A 20,622-nucleotide genomic window follows, 5' to 3' on the forward strand; every position below is an offset into this window, starting at 1 on the left:
GTTCTCTCTGGCACTGAGGCTCTCAGCCTTGCCGATCTACTTCTTTTCCCAGCAGATTTAATGCAAGAACTGTTGCTATCTTCTCCTTCTCAGAGTTTGAGATTAAACTTGCTAAGGTATTACATTTGGTCCAGTCCATACATAAAATTCACTGTGATGCTGCCAAACAGCGCCACCTATTGGGAGAAGCAGACCTTAAGTTCATATTGCCTGTCTCTGTTTGCTTGATACACAGGTTTACTGTACTGTACAATGGCATGGGCTTAATATCAATGTTTTGTACTGTCATGTACACAGAGGGTATCTGCTGTTCTAATCACTGTAAAAAAGGCTTCCTTATCCAGTGTAAGACTGGCTTACATTAAGCCTATATTAATTGCACGGAATTGTAATGATTACTTCTGGGTTGAGGGCCAAGCCTCTGCCTCCACTAGAAGAATCCTGGGATTCTGAAAGCAGGTCTTCACAGCCTCTCCCATCCTGCTGCCATAGCCTGCCTAGTTCCTCTACACAGTGTGGTTTTATATTTGGAATTTAAGATACATGAAGGCAATAGTTTTACTAAGGAGTTGTCTTGATACATTCTATTGTGTTCCAGTGTTTAGTCAATCCCTTCTAAGCCCCAGTTATCGTGCTGCCTCTACCTTGTCTTTTGAAGAGTGATTCACCTATCACATGATAAAACATTCCAGAATTGCTTGTTGCCTAGCAGGGGCACTGAAGTGGCGTTATTTCTCAACTGCATACTGCACCTGTGGGCCATCTTGACCTGAAGGGATTTGTTATAAAACTTTCTATTTCTAATTTGAGTAGTTTTATATTGTGGCTTGTGTACTAGTGGAGGGGGTTGGACTTTTTGGTATGCAAACTTTTAATACAGTTTGGGATTTTAATATGGTATGAACCCATATTGTGCCCAATCCAGTACTGTAGCTGTTTGTTATGGTTTTGCCTTGTCCCTAGTTCATGCAGTACAAGGGTTATTGGCTTATCTTCCACCACTATGTATACACAGTACACTACTCATGAATGGTGATACCAATTTAGCTAACAGTGGGTTCAGAAAGCTTGTCATTTTACTACCAATTACCCCTACTGTGTTAGATTGTATTGTGTACTGGAAGTATATTTATACTGCAGTAGAGAATTATTCATTTTGTATATATCAAATATCAAAATCGTCAACTTGTTTTTAAGCTGCTCTTTTATTCATAAAGTATTTTAGGCTACGTGTTGATAAAAGGAAGCCAATACACATACATACTGTATCATTGAGTTCATGAGTGAAGTAAGTCATAAAGGGGGTGTCTGTTTTTTTTTATTTGAAGGCACTTCACGGTGCATGCCAGGGTCTGAGTCCTGCTCAGGTCAGTCTGTTTGAGAGGACTCAGTGGCAGAGATTGCTCAGGTCACAACTGGACTGGGGTCTTTCTGGGGAAGCTCATATAGTACAGTATGCTCATACCTTTCTTCAATGTATCCTGTACCAGTTTTTTATCTTTTTAAGAGCACTGCCGGACATTTTACTTCAATGTTGGTTTCTCAAGATAAACACGCATGTCTTTTTTTGTGTCCTGCAGGGAGACAGCGGAACAGGCTGGAGCCCATGGATACAATCTTTGTTAAGCAGGTGAAGGAAGGAGGGCCTGCCCATGAGGCTGGGCTCTGCACAGGTAAGAACACAACTGGCTCACACATTTCTACATTGGAATTTTATCAGAGGTGCACTATGTATACAATTGTTAAAGGGAAGCCTGTATGAACTAAACAGAAATGATAAACATTTTAATAACTTGTGTCTCAAGAGTTGGGTCCTTTTTGTGTCGTGTGCTTGTTTGTAACTGTCATAATGCAAGTATTTGTTTATAATTTAAAAAATGTACCTGTACTTGTAGTTGGATTGCAAGACATCTCATGCCTTTAATCAATTTTACACTATTTTCAAACGTACTGTTACAGAAACTAGATTCTAAAAGCTGTACTCCTAAGTAGTCAATTTTTTATCTAAACAAAAAACACTAAATGTAATTGTCACAAAGACGGCCGGAGTGGGTGGCGTCAGACCAGATGCAGGAGATAAATAAACAGAGAGATGTGGTTTGGTATAAGCTGGGCGCGTGATCGCGCTCAGCATTTAATAAACAGAAAATAAAAGGTTTTAAACACAAAAACACGGGACACGGCACTACACGCCAAAATAAAAAGACAAACAAAACGGACTACACAGTAAACAGACAGACAAACGAAACACGGTGAGTGAGACAGTTATTCACTTTATATTTACGTTCTTTCTTATTATTTAATTTCTCCTTCTCCACACTCGTTCTCCACTCACCGAACACCTAAACCACGAGTGACTAAACGTGCATCTATTTATACTGTTTGTGCTGGGATTCAATTACTAATTAATTATTCACTTGAATCCCAGCACGTGAATTCATTACGTGAAACCCCGTGTTCACATATTATATTTTAAATGCACGTGCGTGATGTGCAATCCTGTGCCTAAATACAAATATACACTTTAAACACACGTGAAACACAGACCCGTTTATATCCCGTGTACCAATCTATACACCAACATTAACATACGCACGCATACATACATACACAGAACACACAAATGCACACAGGGGCGGGGCACTTTGCCACAGTAATTAAAAAAAAAAAAAAAGGATAAAACAAACAGTTTAAGACTACTTAAAAGTTCCTAAGTTAAAAGTCTTAGTTGTTTTATATCTGTTTTGGTAACTTTATTGGGTGTGTTTCTCCTTTGTGAAAAACAATGTGCTAATGAAGTTTTGTAGTAAATAGCTTTGAGAATGTAGCCCAATGTGATGATCCTCTAGTCAACCGATTATCTCTGTGCCACCCTTACTTGTCCATTACGAAGAAGAGTCTCATTATAACACATGCGGGTTAGCTCCCAACAAATTATAGCAATTATGAAACTGACATTTCACTGTATAATGACCACGACTTTAAACATTATCCTCAGGACTGTCACAATTGACAGGTTTACTACAGGGTTCATAAAATGTGATGGGGGGGGGGGGGGATACAATATCTATACAGTATTAGTGGACCAATAAAATACTTTTAGCTTGTATCTAAAAAAAAAAATGGACACATTTTAAGGGTGACAAACTCCCTGTTGTAGCTCACAGAGTCTCGTCACTGCAGTGGAATATCACATCAGAAGATATGACTTGGACAGTTCTCTTACCTGCGGCATAACCTTTGAATGCCAAAATCAGATTGCCCAAGATCTGATGGGAATGTATTTGAATGTTCCCTTGTTTCTGTGTGTTTTAATCCCTTTGTGATATGTTTGAATGTCTTTACAGGAGACAGGATTGTAAAAGTGAACGGAGAGAGTATTATTGGAAAGACGTACTCCCAAGTAATTGCCTTGATTCAAAACAGGTAAACATGCATTATGTTAACTTCATGTTCCTCTGGCACACACTAATGTTACTGCAATAAATTAAATGAGAGTTTTAGTAGATTAATCCAATCGATTTACCATGCATCCCAGCTGGCATCTTCAGAGACTGAGTGGTGTGAATCAAAAATTGTTTGCATAGTTAAGGGATGTGGGTGTTGGCAGTTATTTAACTAAGTATACTAACTGTACGGACTTGTAGTGCCTTCTCCTTCAACTTTATCTGATTTCTTGTTCCCGATGAGCTTCTGTCTTTTTTTATTTTTAACACAGTTCCTTTGCAAAGCGATGAATAGCTTTCCCTGTTCTCAAAACAGGAAGCGTAGGTGTGTCATGCATCTCCATATCTGGTATTTGCATGTTTTGGTCAATGAGTTAATTACCCATGACTATAATTGAATTTCAGTTCCTTATTTAGGTACTTCAGGATAGTATATTGATGGATAATGTGGAAAGTCTTTATTATGCAGTGTTATTCATATCTCTCTTCCTGCTGCAGACTGCTCATCATGTCAAATTGGGAATCTCCTGATTCTGTGTCCAGTGAATGGTTTGCTTGTATATGGTACATTAGGTTTTATAAAAACTAGTACCCAATATTCAGGCTGATAGGTTTATACAGAGACACATCCTATTAAATGACAGTACATCTTGAGAGCCACCAGCTGATGTCTGTCTTGTTGGTGTGATACCCTGTAAAGCTTTTCTAATAGGGAATAAAGTGATTTTTTTTTTAAAGTTCATTCTGGGGTGCTGCCTAGTTTTAATAAGAAGTAGGTACTGTAGTGGGTTTATTTATTTTTCTGTTCAATTGCTGAACCCACTAAGTTATGGAAACAGCTGCAGTTTCCATAAAGAGCAGTTGGAGATTGTCACTTGTTTCAAATGGTTCCTTTTAAAAAGAGTTGTATATCATCAAACAGTAAACAGAGTGGGAAAGTACTTGCTGTTTTACCGAAATCGTTTATTTAAATGTCACTGTTACTGAGCCAACAAGAACTCTGTGCACAGGGGTGTAGATCTGTCTCAAAACCTGGGGGGGGGGGGGGAATTCTTACATTGAGCTGATTTATGATTGCAAAAATCAAACTGGGGGTGGAAAGGACTGGTATTAATAATAATGTCAATAAATTGCAATATGTATATTCTGACCAATTTTAATACACGTTTAAGCTAATGATAGTCAATGAACTTGACCTTTATTTGAACACTAGATGAATTCTGTACCACACCTAAGTTTTACAATGTAATAGAGACAACAAACAATACAAGTAAAAGAGAGAAGGTGAATATAAATGGTAAATAGATTGACAGATATGAAATGTAATTTAATTGATTTGAAAAACAGAACATAAATCTTATGAATATTTCAGGGTTCATAAAGGCCATGGTAAAAAAAAAATTCAAGGACTTAAGGACTTTTTCAAGGACCAACATTTAAAAGGACATCACATGCCGATTTTAGTGAAACAAATTCCATCCATGTACCAATGCATTGAAAACAATGCAGTGTTAGTCTATTACAGTTAAATGTTCTAATGCTTTAATGATCAAAAGTATTTTCTTTGCTCCTTTATCATAAATCATATTTTTTGTTATACATTTTCAAATGTATAAATGCTAAAACAAAATGCTTAAACATAGATAAACTGTGTAAACATGACATAGGCAAATATACAAATCATTGTAGTTTGTTACTGAGCCTAAGTAATATACAATCAATAAATAAATAAATAAATAAATAAGTAAAATAATTGCAAGTTAAAGTAGAAAATTAAAGCGCAGCAAACACAAGCTTTAATTTAATGTGTCATGGCTCAGTTTTTGACACCTATGCATTATTCACTGTTTCAGTTCATTTATTGACCAAATAAATTAGTCTGGTTGTCCTATGAAAATCTTACTTTCTTCTATTAAAGGTATTTTCCAAGTACAATTGTATTTTGTAGTTAAAATACAGTTTATCCAAAGTAGTTTGTGTTTGGTATTTTGATACATTTTTCGCTGAGTATTTTGTATTAATACATTTACCCAGTAATATTTTGGCCAAGCCAACAACAATATGTAGAATGATAAACCAACCACAAGATGCGAGATGAATGTCAAATGTATTCATTAACTGAGGATTGACGTAGCTATTAACAAAAATGTTATTTCGGATTTACAACCGTTTTCTAAGTGCAGTGTTTAAAGTGGTTTTAAAAAAGATATAGATATGCAAATAATAATAATAATAATAATAATAATAATAATAATAATAATAATAATAATAATAATAATAATAATAATCCCGGGGAGGCGGGGGTGGTTGCATAACTTTACCACATCTATCGTTTTTAAATGCCATCTACAATATGTTAACCTTTTTTATTTTAAAGGACTAGTGTTTTAATTTTATACAATGAAACAAATAAAGTACATTATTTTACTGTCAATTGTTTTTAGATTACACATCATAAAAGGTCTATATTAATTATTTAAAAATCTTTACATTTTTTTATGAACATGCCCTTAGACAGTATGTCATTTATTTGCATCACGACAGCAACTTTCGAAAACAGCTCTTTATATTTCTCTTTGTATTCCAGATGATGTTGTTTACTCCAACAATCAGAGTAATCAACAGCATTAATACTTGCAGGGGAGTTTATTTGCTCTTGTCCAGATAGGGAAGATCCTGGCTGATGAGAAGTTTGCTGATTTAGTTTGGGCTTGGTGTCGACTTCTTTTTGTAGGTCTGATGTTTTTGTGTTGTCCAAACTGTCAGAATCGTCACTCGGCGATTGCTCAGTCTTAACATTGCTTTGGCTGGCCTAGACTCTTTTCATTTTGACGTCAACAGCTGATTAGCAAGTAGAAAAAGTGTTCAAACTATTTTAGAATTAATTACAAAATCAACTAAGTGTTACTCCACTTTCAATAGTGGAAACGTACAGTAAAGAAAGACTGCTTTACAGACTCGAAACAGCAGGCTAAGGCTAACCAAGTGTATGTACGCTAAATATTAATAACATGTTCACATATTTTTCATTTTGACATTTTAAAACTAGTACACAAAAATTAAACTGACAATTAAAGATGAAACGTATTCGTAGGATTTGACTGGTACAATTTCCAACACACAAGGAATTTATAAATTTCGCGGGTACAGTGACCTACAGGGGAAGTGCTTCCGGACAATAAGGGTGTGACCTAAGATGAAGTTTTTGTTCGAAACTATGGAGGTCTGGATAGCAGCGGAAAGGAATATCCCCTAGAAAGTGTCCTGAGGGCATCAGATGATTCAAGGGCATTTGCGAAGAACTCCCACCTTTTACTTCCAGAGCTCAGCAACTCTACAAAATCAACCCACCTTGACCCTAACCCAACCCCAACCCTAACCTTAAGCAACCCCAGCCCGAAAACCTAACCCTAACCTAATACCTAACTATTAAGAATGACCTGATGCCCTCAGGACACTTTTTAAGGGATATTCCTTTGCGCTGCGTCCGGGTAGGGTGTTTTGCTGCAGTATAACATTTTATATAATAAAATAAACAAATAAAGTAAACAGAATCCGACCTGAATCATCACAAGTATCCGTCTCAGTGGATGTGGATGGTAAAAAGAATGACGGGATCGTCTTATGTTTAATTCGTTTTTTCTTCAGAGAAGACATGATGAAACCTGCTTCCTCTGTTCAAGCACGAGATTATTAGATAATGCAGTGCAATGTGGAATGTTGTTTGCTTGACAGAATGCAGAGCTTTCCTTTGAGTACAGTTTGGTTGTAACTATTTTAGTTTTTTAGCACGACGTACAGTACGTATTGTTCTGTTCTACATAATTAGCGGATCATTTTTATTTTTTTACGGGTACAAGATGATATGCGAAAAGAATAAATATTATAATTACAGTAAAATTAAGTTTGAAAACTGGGAGGGGGTGGGGGGGTGGTGCGTATGTTATCCCCCTGACCAAAAATTGGGGGCTATATATACCCCCCATCCCCCCTGGGATCTACACTCATGTCTGTGTTATCTGTGTAATGGGCCTGAGAAGAGGTCTGGTATTGAGGACTGGAATGGAATATATACAATGAACCCCACTATAATCAATGACTTTTTAAACTGCTTTCAGACATAAAACATACTTTTTTGTTTTTTAAGTTTTTTATTTTTATTAAACATGCTAACAGTTTGGTTTCTGGGATTTTATTTGTGCTCTTCTAAGGTTGTCTGCTAATTTTATATTGAATGTACTTTTCTGCTGTTCATTTTAGTGACCCTGTTCTTGAGCTCTGTGTCATGCCAAAAGATGAAGACATTCTGCAACTGGTAAGTGACATTCTGTTAGAATAATATGAATGAATTGCCTGGTCACCAAAGGGACTGAGACTCATGTTGTTTGTGTGGGTTGTAGTCTTTCAAGGGTTATCCAGTAAGAGAAGTGACCCACATAGTTCAGGTAATGAGTAATACAGGTTTGTGTTCTTAGTGATTGACACAATGGATGTAGTGTTGACTCTGCCAAAAGTATTTTACAGTCCATGCAGCTTTTTTATATTTGATTTAATGGACTGATTTCTTTCTCCACAACTTAATGAAGAAGTCTGCTATGTGTGTGATTTGATCACATCCAGTCAGTAGAAAAAATCTGTTTTTGTAACTTAACATTTTCAATCAGGTGTGTAGTGCTGTATTTAGAAGTGAGGGGTCGCTATTATCTGTGCCGTCCCCGTTTCCTCATACACTCAACAGAACCACAGTTTATCACTCTACAGTAGTTACATAACTTTAACTCACGCGTCGCAATGGTGAATGTATAATCTCTAACTTTAGCTATATTAAGAAATGCACAGTAATATCCTGCTGTTTTAGTGGGGGACTACAAAGCGAAATAACATCACTTCACATAAAATTATATACAACTTATAAACTTAAACATAAACAATAAGGATTAAATCTTGAAATCATTAATAATAATAATAATAATAATAATAATAATAATAATAATAATAATAATAATAATAATAATAATCTATCAATCTATCTATCTTTATTTTATATAGCGCCTTTCACAGTGGACCACCATCACAAAGCACTTTACAAGATGCAGTAAATCTATAATACTTTAAATACAGAGAAATGCATAATACATGATATACAGTAAAAAAAAAAAGCATAACAAATTAAATACAGTGGAAAGTGCATAATACATGACAGTAGCATAATACATGAAATAGCAACAGCAACATAGCAGCTAATAGCAGATATCAGGCTTAAAGAGCATGGAAAGCAAGAGAGAACAGGTGGGTCTTGAGAGTTGATTTAAAGCTAGCGACGGTGGGAGCATCACACACCAAAGCTGGGAGAGAGTTTCAGAGTGCCTTCCTTTTGACAATCTCTTCTTTATTACTCTGTTCCTTAGAAGTGCTGTTCAAGTGTAACTGAATTTCAATGTATACTGATAGCTGCTTACAGTAGTTACGTGTAATGCAACTGTATCTCTGCAGCTTTTTAATTAAATATCAACAAGGCTTTGAAGTTGTACATGTATAATGAAAAATGTATTTTACCAATGTAATTTGTGTTTACTGTGTACTTGCTGGGTGTTTAAAAATTGCTAATTTGACCAGGGTTTTTTTTTTATTTTATTTTTTTTTTGAGAACTACCGTCCACTTGGATGAGACATTTATGTTAATTAAGGGGTTGGAGCAGCTGCACAAGGACACCAGCTGCCTCCCTGCATGACAATGAACATTCATGTCTTAAACTCCTTTGTCATTTTATGTTGATGTCAGTTTTGGCATCTACTCTGCTGCTTACCTAATAGGGCGAGACATCTTATGATGGGCAATATAATGTGAATTCCAATGTATGGATCTTGTCCAATCTACATACATGAACTGTACCACTGCATATTGACGTGCTTGTTAAGGCACTGCATTAAACCATATCCTCCTTCTTTCAGAACAGAGGAGGTTGTGTACTTTCACTCTAGTGATTTAATCCTGTAACTGCAAGATGCCCCAATTACAGCATGTACTTTACTTTGCACTAGATACAGAGTTTTGGAACAGGGATGTTTGCAGAAAATAAACTATGCCAGATATAAATAGAGGGATAGATGCATTGTGTACTGAAAGACGAAATGTATAAAAAATCCCTGGCTGTGATGAGCATTTTTGTGCCTGCCAGTCGCATCACAGTGTTCTACAGTGTGTCAGCACAGTACAGAGTAAAAATAACCTTGTGTTCTGTATTACCCTTTCAGGATAATTAATATTTAATAGACTCATATTCATGACGTGTGCCTATGTATCTGTGTGCATGTGCACATGGCTATTTGTGAGCTGAGGAGCAAACCACAGAAACAGCCCAGCATCTAGAAAATTTAGGATTGAGACATTTATATATAACCGAAATAAATATATATATATATGAATATAATGTAGATCTTTTATTTAATATCATGTAATCAAAAAAACTACAAAGTTCTACTAGTGCAAGTGTCTACCAGAAGCCATAATAGCAGTACAGTATTTTATCTGTATTTCAAATCTTTCAGTCTGTTTTCTTCATTAAGTATATGGGAAAACTACAAAGCAGTATGTAATTCACAATCTTAACCTAACAATATTCAGCCGGTTTCATTTTACTTTATGAAGCATAATTAATTCTATATGGTGATGCAAAACTTTTGGCCGTCGCTGTACAGTATATTTTTCATGGGGAAAAATGCATGGTAGCGGGTCTGATTTTAATCTGTACATCCTTGCTGTCTGCTTCCAAAGGATTACAACCATTTAAATACTTCACCAACTGGACTAAAGTTGCAGATAATGCAGACCGAGAATCTTCAATCACTCTTAACTGACTGTTTCAGAGCAGTGCTTCACATAGTGCACTGCATGTGCTGAAGGATCTAAGAGGTCCCTCAGGGTCCTGCTGCCTTTTAACACTTCACTGGCTTAATAATACATCGTTTCAAGTCCTGTGAAGAAAGTAATGTGCCCCAATCTTTGGTGCATAGTGCCAGTTCAACAGAGCATTGTTGAGTGCTTGTTAGGGTACAGAGGGGTTTGTGTAGCCGAATTGGGGGTGCTCCAGGATACGTGTGAAAACTGCCGTCCATCTTCTCCAAATAAAATCTCGTTCACATTAACCCCGCTAATTATTTTGGATTTGTAAGGATTGTTTTAGAGTTGATGCCCATATTGACACCCTCTATCAATTGTAAGTATTGTTTCCCTAAGTAACATGGAACACATCTTGAAATTCCAGCATACCTGTATGTTTTAATACTGGGGTTAAAGGATTACAGTATCTTCAGTTATGCAAGATAGACTTGAGAAGGTTGAATCTGATTTCTTAAAGGGTGCAAAATGAGGTTACAATAACACGAGTTTACTAAAAACATTACTGTTCATTTTTATTTTGTACTAATGGTTAAAATAACGTATGTCCTCAATGAATGCTGATTTGGTATTCAACCTTTACTGAATAACATTTGTTTCAGGTACTTGCAGTATATGATGCTAGTTTCAAGGTTCTGGATTAGTATTCCTGAATACAATAAGTGGTCAGTAGCCATATGTGATGAGCACATAGCTGGGTTGTCTTGTACTGTAGTGTGGTGGTGAGGACGAGGGGATAAAGTACACCAACATCAAAGCCAGTGATCTCCCAGGATCATGGGGTCAGGTTTTGCACAATAGAAATGGAGAGTTATTCTCATAGTAATTCTGAGCCTATTTTGTTGTATGTGCTGTAGTTTTAAGTCCTCTGCAGCCTGAGAAGAAGCATTGCTGATGAGGCAGGTGCAGGGCTCACGTGTGACGGATGGTGGGCTGCTGGTGTTAGTTCTCTTGCGCTCTCTCTCTCGCTCTGTCTCTCTCTCTCTCTCTCGCTCTCTCTCTCTGAAGGCTCTTATCAGGTTGGTGTCTTTTATAATAGAGCTTTTTTCTCCCAAGCTGTTCAGTGAGATCAAAGTCTATACTCATTAGCATTCTATGTTACGGTCACAAATATCTGTGCACAAAATGAACCTGTTGGATTCTGTATGCTGCTACAGTTTATCTTCCTCAGAGAATTCTTATTTTGAAAAACAACCAAAATTCCTACTTAATGCAAGCAGTCATTTTGTAAATATTGTTTAAATAAAATTAGTAATAATACAACATAAAACTCATGACATTAGTCTAAATATAGGTTTTCACTGAAAGCCAAACAAATGTTTTACCCCAAGGGCAATAATAATTTGTTCTCATGCAATGTAATGCATTTTATAGCACTTTTAAGCAGGTGTGATAATTGGTCAGTGTTAAGGAACCTTGCTGTTATAGTTTTTATCTAGGTTGAGTTAGTATAGTGTAGCAAATGTACTGTGCTGCTGTGTCACACAGACCGTTCTTGGTCATTTTTGTAATAGAATTATTTCAATTGATTTTTCTGCCTTGTGTTCTTGTAGCATCTTTATTCATGAATTACATTAAGTGCTGTATAACCTTAGTGTTTCTAATCAATGATTGTAGTAATGGCTATAGCAGGATTGCTTGCAGCTGACATTCATCCATGTGATGTTTTCTTGTACCTCCTAGTTCAAGGTTGGGCCTTTTTAAATGAACAGGATTGAAATGCGTTTTGTATGCACTGGAAATTGGAATCACTTTTGATGTGTCAGAAAGAAATACGCCCCACGCCCCCCGCCCCTTATGGTGTGCAGCTCACTTGTTGCTACATTAAGATGGCAATTAGTTTCCGCCATAATTACCAAACCATAGAAAAGGAGAGTGGGATGTCTGTGCTGTCATCCTAATGAGCATCTGATCTGGCTTAAGCTAGGAAACGGGGATGTCAGAATGCAGAAGATTAGGAGCTCTGTCAGCAGGACACAGCAGGCTGCAGAACAGTCGCCAGTTCACATTAGCTAGCGGAGTAGAAAATGGGTCTGAATTGAAAATTCACACATAGTGACGCATCATCTAGAAGGCACCATCCTTTGAGCAAAAAAAAAAAAAAAAAGAAGGGGAGCTGCAGTCAGCTGATGGCTTCTGGTTCTGCTCAGGTTGATATTATAGGGGAATGGAGGGCTGTACCATCTGAAATGAATGCATAATGAGGAAGCTGCTTTCGTCATCTGAGTGGCAGCAGCGCTAGGCAGGAGAGAGAACCTGAGAGGGAGTGTTGGTGAGAGTGGGTAAACATGTTGTGGAGGGAGGAGGAGGGGGGCTATGGAATTGATAAAGCTCCATTCTACAGCTGCAAGCTGCAGGAGCACACTAAGGCAGGCTCCAGCAAAGGTGCTGGTGTTTCTAACAGCTAGGGAAACTACTACAAGAACCAGTTGGGGGTGGTAACCTGAGAATATTCTCAATGCTGTTCTTCTACACCCTTTTACCTCTGATGGTACCTTCCAGCAAATTCAGAGTAGATATATTTTTAGCTTGTTGTATTCAGCATTAATGTGACAGAATAATTCTGTCTCTACATCAGTAAGCAGCTTGCTATTTTTTTTCCCCGCTGTCTCTCTCTCTCTCTCTCTCTCTCTCTCTCTCTCTCTCTACTATGCTTCCTTCGGCCCTACTGGCTGCAGTTTTCAAAGGATATCACAGCTCTGGTAAGAAACACAACTGGTCGTTTCCACATTAATTCCCCATCTCATTTGTGTGTGATGTTTTTTGTTTATTTTAAAGCATCATCACCAGTCATTCTGGTTCCTGCAGTGCATGTAATATGGTACCTGTTTGATTTGCTGTTGGATTGACAGCACACCAAACAGCTGCTGCAGCCGTGTTCAAAGTGCCTCGCCCCTTTTTTCCTTTTTTTTTTTCTTTTCCAAAGTACTTTGGCCTCAGACCTGTAAGTCCCACCTTTTCATGTAGGGTTTTATGCTGTTACGTGCGTAAATGAAGGGAGGGAATTGTCTTTGAAAATGATTGCCAGACGTGTTAGGATTTGAGCAGGAAATGCTGCAATTCTACACCGCAGGTACTGTAGATAAATTCCCCACTGTTGGTGAAATCCACTTCATTTTTGCATAAGGGGTTGTCAGTACGCTGTTCACCAACACATCTCTTTTGTTTTCTCGAAGTACAGTATTTATTTGCTGTTTTCTTGGAGTAGTGTGATGTTTGAACATAGTGAATTCATTGTAAGATGATTATGGAGGTGTCTTTCGCTACCAAGGGATGTGTGTGGAAACGTCCTCACTTTGCCTTTGCTATTTGTCTTCGGAATAAGTCTGTAACACGAAAGGTGGGTGAGCTGCTCCTACAGAACTTGTTTTTAAGATTTATATTTTGGGCTTGGTGCTTTTTTTTTCTGTTCAACTGTAAATCTCTTATGATACAGCACATATTTTTTGTATTCCATTATAGCCATGCAAATTAAAATAGCTCTGTACTTTATCTTTTTTTAATTTTCATGATTTATCATATGTTTCACTGTACTGTTTTTTCCATTATTTTCACGGTTAACTGTTTTATGGAGGGTGGGGTAGTGGGAAAGCTGCCTTTCTTGAATGGGTGCTGTGGACAGTCTTGGGTAACTGTTGCTTTTTCCTGTTGCTGGTTAGCATTGTACCATGAATGATTGAAGTAAGCATTGCTTTGTTTTGTTTGTAATGCAAACATTTAATCTTTCTTACTGCATGGAGTGGAATAATTTGAAGCTACTGAAGCATCACAAATTTAAACTAACAAGGTTTGTGAGTAGTTCAGTCACTATTTATTTATTTATTCATTCATTCATTCATTCATTCATTCATTCATTATTAATTATACTTCGCTTGTTAACTCTTCAATTGTAGCAGCTCATTTCCAGGAGATTCCAGAGACATCAGGCATCACTATCCTGACATTTATGGAAACATCTTTCCATTTTGCATCTGATTTCACTGTTTTCTGTAAACTTGTGTGTTCCTATATGTGCGAGAATGAATGCTTATGTTTAAGTATGAGTAGTGTGTAGTACACATGTCTTGCTTACTAGTCTTTTTATTGTTCTTTTTTCTCTCAGGCATATTCCAAAGATGCATACCTAAAAGGCAATGAAGCTTACAGTGGTAATGCCCAGCACATCCCGGAACCACCTCCTATATGCTACCCCAGAGTAGACGCTAAACCCCCAGCAATGGCTCAGGCCCCCGATGTGTCCCCCTCCAGCGAAGCAGCGCGGGGGGCTCCACAAAGCAGCAGCACCGGGGGGGGTAGAGGAACTTGGCTGGGGGTGCAACCTGAACTCGGGTACCGCCTGGAGATCCCTGTTCACCCCTTGCTCCCACAGGTCCCCAAGACCCAAACGGTGGTGTGCGTGTGCAACGAGACTGTCAGAACTGTTGTCGTCCCCTCTGAGAAAGTCATCGACCGGACAGCCCGGGTTAGTCGGTCAGGCCCCTCACACAGAACCGAGGAGGTCCGATACAGTGCAGCGGTGGACCAGGCTGGAGCTGTTAAGATAAGGACAAGACCTGCAATAGTGTCCTCTGCTGTCGGGCAGCGCCAGTACCCCACTGCTCGACCGACTGAAACAACCATCTTCTCTTCAGGGGGGCGACCTGTTAATTATGCTAACTGCCCCGATGGACACATAATATCTGGCAGGCCCCCGCTAACAGCGGCTGGTGATCCTTTCCCAGTAGCCTCCAATCACTATTCCCCTTCTTCCTCATCTACTTCCCCGGGAGCCCACCAGAGCATTGACTGGCGGAACTATAAAACCTACAAGGAGTACGTCGACAACAAGAGGCAGAATATGTACGGCTGCCGGACTATCCAGGAGAGGCTGGACAGCTTGCGGGCTGCTGCCCAGAATTCCACCGATTACAATCAGGCAGCGACGGGTCCCGGTGGTCCCCGGGGGGTAGGGGGTGCGCAGGTACGTCGAAGGAGCACCTCCCACGACCGGGCTTACCAGACGTCGGCGGCGATGCCCATTCGCTACCGTAGCATCTCCCAAGAAAGACTGGGAGGGGGAGGGTCTGACCAGGAGGAACTCATGAACGACTGGCCCAGGAGTGCTTCCCAGGATGCCCTGACTTCCACGCCTGTAGGGGCACAGAACCCCCGGGCTCACTCTTGCGATTACCTCGGGAGGCAGGCTGAGACGCCTCCAGGAGCCTGTTTCACCTCAGGACAGCCTGTGGAGAGGCGAGGTTATGGCAGGTCTGAGCTTGAGCAGAGGCATCATCCTGCTTACTATGATGGGCCCTGGCTGCCCAGTAGGCAACCAGTCGGGCAACGTGCTGTCCATCCGGCCCACAGGACTCCTAGCTTTACCAGTCCGCCTAGCAGTGGCTACAACTTGGATGGCAGGAAGAGCGTCTCTGTCTCCCCTCACTTCCAAAAAGGTACGGAACACTTCCACCCAACTAGAGACTTCCAGCAGCACACAGCCCCAATGTCAATGGAAAGGCCCCCCTGCTTGGTGGTCAAAAGCTCTGGGCTGGAGCCTTCAACCTGTCCCAAAAGCCAGATCTCCAGCAGCTTGGATTCACTGAAAGACCAAAGAGCAGTTGTCGCTAACCACCTGCCCCACACAGTCCAGCACTTGCAGCCAGGGGCCCGAACCGAGACCGTGCCAGAACACGGCATGGAGCCGGGGGTCTCCGGTAAGATCCTGGCACAGCCCCTTACCTTTAGGTCCACACAACAACAGCAGAAACAGAGTCCCGCTACCTCCTCCAGCAATGGTACTGCATCTATTAGAACCAAGAGCAGAGATTCCTCAGGGAAAGAACACGGGAAAGAGCACACACACAGTACAGAGGTTCAGGAAACCACAACGGTGGTCCTGCGGGAGAAGCCCCTCTCGGGGAGGCCCACACCACAGCCCCTGAGACACCAGTCTTACATCATGGCCGTGAACGAGCCCGAACCCGAGCCCCTCTCGGACTCCACTTGCTGGCTGCCCAATGACGCCCGCCGAGAGGTGAACATGAAGCGCCTCGGAGAGCAGAGGAAAGCATTCGGCTCCGGCTCTCATGACGACTCCCTGGCTTCCATTCCTTTCATAGGTAAGTGCGCTCCTCTGTATTAATGTGTTACCATGGAGATGAAGATCTGGAATCAGCAAGAGGAAGGGGGTGGGGTCTGAAAAGACCTCAGAAACAATGATTAGAAAAGACTTGTGTGGATCCTACAAGCAATGTTAGGTATATTTCCTGGGGTTGAGAAATGGTTGTCATTTTTAGGACATTGATAGCTGTGATTGAGTTTATAGCTAAAGAAAGGGGGTACTTAACGTTCTATGTTGATTTGAGGAAGTGATGGATGGAATCTAATTCATATCTATCTATCTCTGCTTACTTTTGTGTGTGTTTAGTAATATTCAGGGAGTATCCAAATCTAACACAACAAAATGTTTTCCATTGCAACATTTTTTAATATGATATTTGAGATTTTTCTCTGGTTCATTTTTATCTAATAGAATTTATGAATTCAGATCAGACGTTTGCATTAACCCACACCTATTTAATGCCTATTTTCTCAATGTCAAATATAGTGGACACTGTAGAGCAAAGGGTTAAGACATGATTAGTTAGTCAAACCTGCTTATACAGGAATTACTGCTCGAGGCACTGTGTAAAACAGGTCTCTGTAGATGGGTAGTCTTTCAGTACAATATTCAGATTTTGCCTGGGAAAATATGTACACATTGAGATCATAATGGTTACTGGTTGTCTTTTAATACAGGTTTGACTGTATAAGCTCAGGTAAATGGTGCAGAACTGCTATAAGCAGTGTGGGATCAGTTTCTACTAAAAGCTAGCGTCCCAGTACATGCGCATTTCAGTCTGGTTTCCATTTCAAGCACCAGCAGATCATTGTTCTGTCGTTTTGACATTCAGCATTATATGTGTGTAAGTAACCTTACATCCCTGGAGAGATGCTTCTCCAAGACTATAGGTCCTGTGGCAGTGAGCTGGCCAGGGGCCTGCTTGTCTAACAGTGCTCAGCTTGCAGACCCACAGATACCATCAAGGCCAGCTCCTTCAGTAGTGCTACATGATTTATCATATTTGTTGAATAATCTATATACCAAACATACGCAAAATACATGCATACTGACATGTGGTTTGTTGAAATGAAGTACAAAGTTGAATCGGCAAAACTGAACCAGTCTACACAGAGTGAGGAGGAGACTTTTTTATGATTAGTCGATTATGAAAATGGTCCCAGATTGGGATGAATGCATGAATCTGATTTCTGTTACAGCACTGTCCTTCAGCACCTGTTATGGGAGGCTCGGACACCAGGCATGTTCCTCGAATACTAGTACTGGAACATCCTGGAAATGTCTATCTTGAGTTAAACCGACACATGTGCAGTACAGTTTATCTCTGAGCAGCAATGTGATGTTGGACTGAGACTTTACTGTAAATCTCAAGACTATTCCCTTTTGAAAGTGTCGCACTGTATAAAGTGTGTATCTGCCTAAATAAATCTACCTTTTTAAAGCATATCGCACTGAATGCTGCAGAGGAAGCTTTGTTTTTATTCACAAACACTGCTATTTCTAGATCCTCTTAGTTTTTGACTTTAGGTAAGGATTTTTTTTCTCTCTGATCAGTGAAACATTTTATTGTAGTTTCACAGGATGCTGAAATCACATGGGATTACACAGCAGTGGATTTATCATTTTAATCCGTCACCGTGTGGATAATGCACCCTTTACATTTATATTTCTTCGCATGATGTGTTTGCTGCTTTAGTTCTGTTCTAAAATTAAAATGTGACCTTTTATAACCTTCATAATAACTAAATTAACTGGAGGAATGTCACCTCTGTGTGGCCCTGTACTAGTATTAGAGTAGATTCACTCTTCTGGAGATCTGAATAAGGAACCTTTGGGTTTACAATAGGTCTGTCCTTGAGGCAGTAAGGAAGATCTTGTGACAACACTATATCACTGATATGTAACATTAAGAGTGTCTGCATGCTTCGGCTTCCTGTTTTAATGAATTGGTAGCATGCTGTATATTTCTGCATGTGTTATACATATAAAGGCTAGTGCTGAAGTCTTTGATATAAAGTAGGTCTATATGGAGACATTCTTGAAGGGGTTCTTTGGTAAGAAGCAGGTGTCCTGCCGTGATGAATCAATGAGACACATTGTTAGTACACTGTAAGTTCAGATTCATATTTGGTAAAGATTTGATATACGGTTCTCAAGATAAACAAACTACTGTACTTTCAGACAATTATTTCTGTCAAAACAAATTAGGACGAAGATATTCCCAATTTCACTATTGGTAGCTAAAGTCTATGATATGCAGTATATATTTGACTGTTCACTTATCTTATTAACACATGTTTCATTGTTTATTGGCAAGTGAATATAGGGGTTTGACTTCTGGACCTCACTGCCTACTTTGATACTCAACTCCATCATATTAATTGGGTTTTACTTTGTAATATAACAAACCACTGACAATGAAACACCTTTAACAAAATCTAAACAGCCAAATTAAAAAGAAAAGTAAAAAAAAAAATCGTTGGTCAAAATAATACTTTGATTTATGTGTGTTAAAGTAGCCTACGTCTTGCCTTTCCTATCCAGTGTTTGTTTGAATAAAAGTTGACAAGTCCAGGCGCAGTAGAGCTTGTTATCAGCTTGATATTTCATTTTTCCTAACAATACTTGAAACCAAGCCCAAGCTAAGCATACAAGGAAAGGAGTGCGAGTGTGTAAACTCAGACAGACCTGTAAAGGGAGTCTTAGAGTTACTTCAGGACACCAGACAGGCTCATGTCATCCACTGTGCGAGTCACCTTTATAACACTTCCTATTTACGTATGTTTCAGTAAAAAAGGTGAAATATGTTTCATTCTGGATTTGCATTACTGTCGCCCTCTGTCTGGACACAGCCAATTAAAACATAACTTTAGAACTGCTTGAGTGTGGAACTCAGTGAGATCAGTGGTTTTCAGCACAATGAAGCCATTTCTTTGACGCTTTGATTTATTAGGCAATGTACAAGAGAGCTTCCATATTCAGTATACAGCTATGGCCAAACGTTTTGCATCACATAAAAAAAAAACTATAGGAACATAATGTGATCTTTTATTTAACATCATGTAATCAAAGAAACTACAAAATGATATCGCAAAAGTCTACTGGAAGCCATAATAGTAGTGCAATATTTCATGTTGGATTTCAAAATGTCACGTTTTTCCTTTTTTGACAGTTGTTTTGTTAAGTACTATATGGGAAAACTACAAAGTGGTATGTAATTCAATATGTTAACTTAACATTATTCAGCAGGTTTCATTCTATTTTGTGAAGCAAAAATGGTTAATTCTGTACGGTGATACAAAACCTTTGGCCATAGCTGTACAACTTTTATAGTATTGCCCATGCAAGGGGGTGTCGCATCTCAAAGAATACTGAGGAAGTCTGACTATATTAAAACTTCAGTAGATTCAATGAAGAATAGCTTTTACATTGTTTGTAGTTGGGTCCTGCATTAGCCAGTTTCCTGGGCTCTGATCATTGCATCTATGGAAATCTTTCTCAATGCTCTTCCCTGTTGCAACAGTGGAGTGTATCTGTGGGAAATGCTGCTAATGTGTACTTTTCTGTGTTTGGGAACATGTAGGGACTCGCGTTGTGTCTACCTTGTGTGTTAGCACGGCTGTGATGTATGGTGAATCACTGCGTTTGATTGCGCTCTGTTCACCTGAACAGATAAGGGCCTTGATCACAGCGTTTAATCATATCCTTTTTACATACAGGATTTCATTATTATTATTATTTTTTTTTGTTAAGGCAGTTGTTTTTAAAGTCACGTACAAAATTGTAAAAAGATGATTTTAGGTCTGATCCAACTGTCCTCTCCCACAGTCACACAGTTGCAAATAACTTCTTGAAATGAAATCTTTGAAAACTACAGTATGATAAATGTCAACATAAAATGGTAAGCACAATATTGCATTTTTATTTTGGAATAAGTTATTTGAATTGACTAACTAGTAACCAGCACATCTTTTAACATTGTAGATCTGCTTTTGATGCTTAGTTAAAGGCAGAGTCTCGCAGATAATGATCTGAATGTTGAGATGCACAAAGGGGGTTGGGAAAAATTAGAAAACAAGATACACTTCATGCATTGAGTTGTCATGTCAAGACGCACAGAACGATGCTTGTTAAAGCAAGCGTGATGGTGATTGCTTGTAATAAAGAATACCAGACTA

The 20,622-nt window shown here is 39.1% G+C and overlaps 1 protein-coding gene across 9 annotated transcripts in view; it reads left to right on the forward strand.

The window, feature by feature from the left end:
* The window catches only part of LOC117435676 (rho GTPase-activating protein 21-like), a 97,148-nt gene that overhangs the window by 58,600 nt on the left and 17,926 nt on the right, over positions 1–20,622 (forward strand). For 5 of the 9 annotated variants that reach the window (XM_059019793.1, XM_059019794.1, XM_059019795.1 and 2 more), the window contains 5 exons: positions 1,581–1,673; positions 3,348–3,426; positions 7,707–7,761; positions 13,023–13,046; positions 14,447–16,442. In XM_059019793.1, the coding sequence (XP_058875776.1) occupies positions 1,581–1,673; positions 3,348–3,426; positions 7,707–7,761; positions 13,023–13,046; positions 14,447–16,442 (2,247 nt within the window). Of the gene's footprint in view, positions 1–1,580; positions 1,674–3,347; positions 3,427–7,706; positions 7,762–13,022; positions 13,047–13,446; positions 13,685–13,981; positions 14,132–14,446; positions 16,443–20,622 lie in introns of those variants that run through there. The other 4 variants (XM_059019791.1, XM_059019799.1, XM_059019796.1 and 1 more) reach the window with 3 other exon arrangements.

Source organism: Acipenser ruthenus, chromosome 3, assembly GCF_902713425.1.
Source record: "Acipenser ruthenus chromosome 3, fAciRut3.2 maternal haplotype, whole genome shotgun sequence".
NCBI classification, from domain to species: Eukaryota; Metazoa; Chordata; class Actinopteri; order Acipenseriformes; family Acipenseridae; genus Acipenser; species Acipenser ruthenus.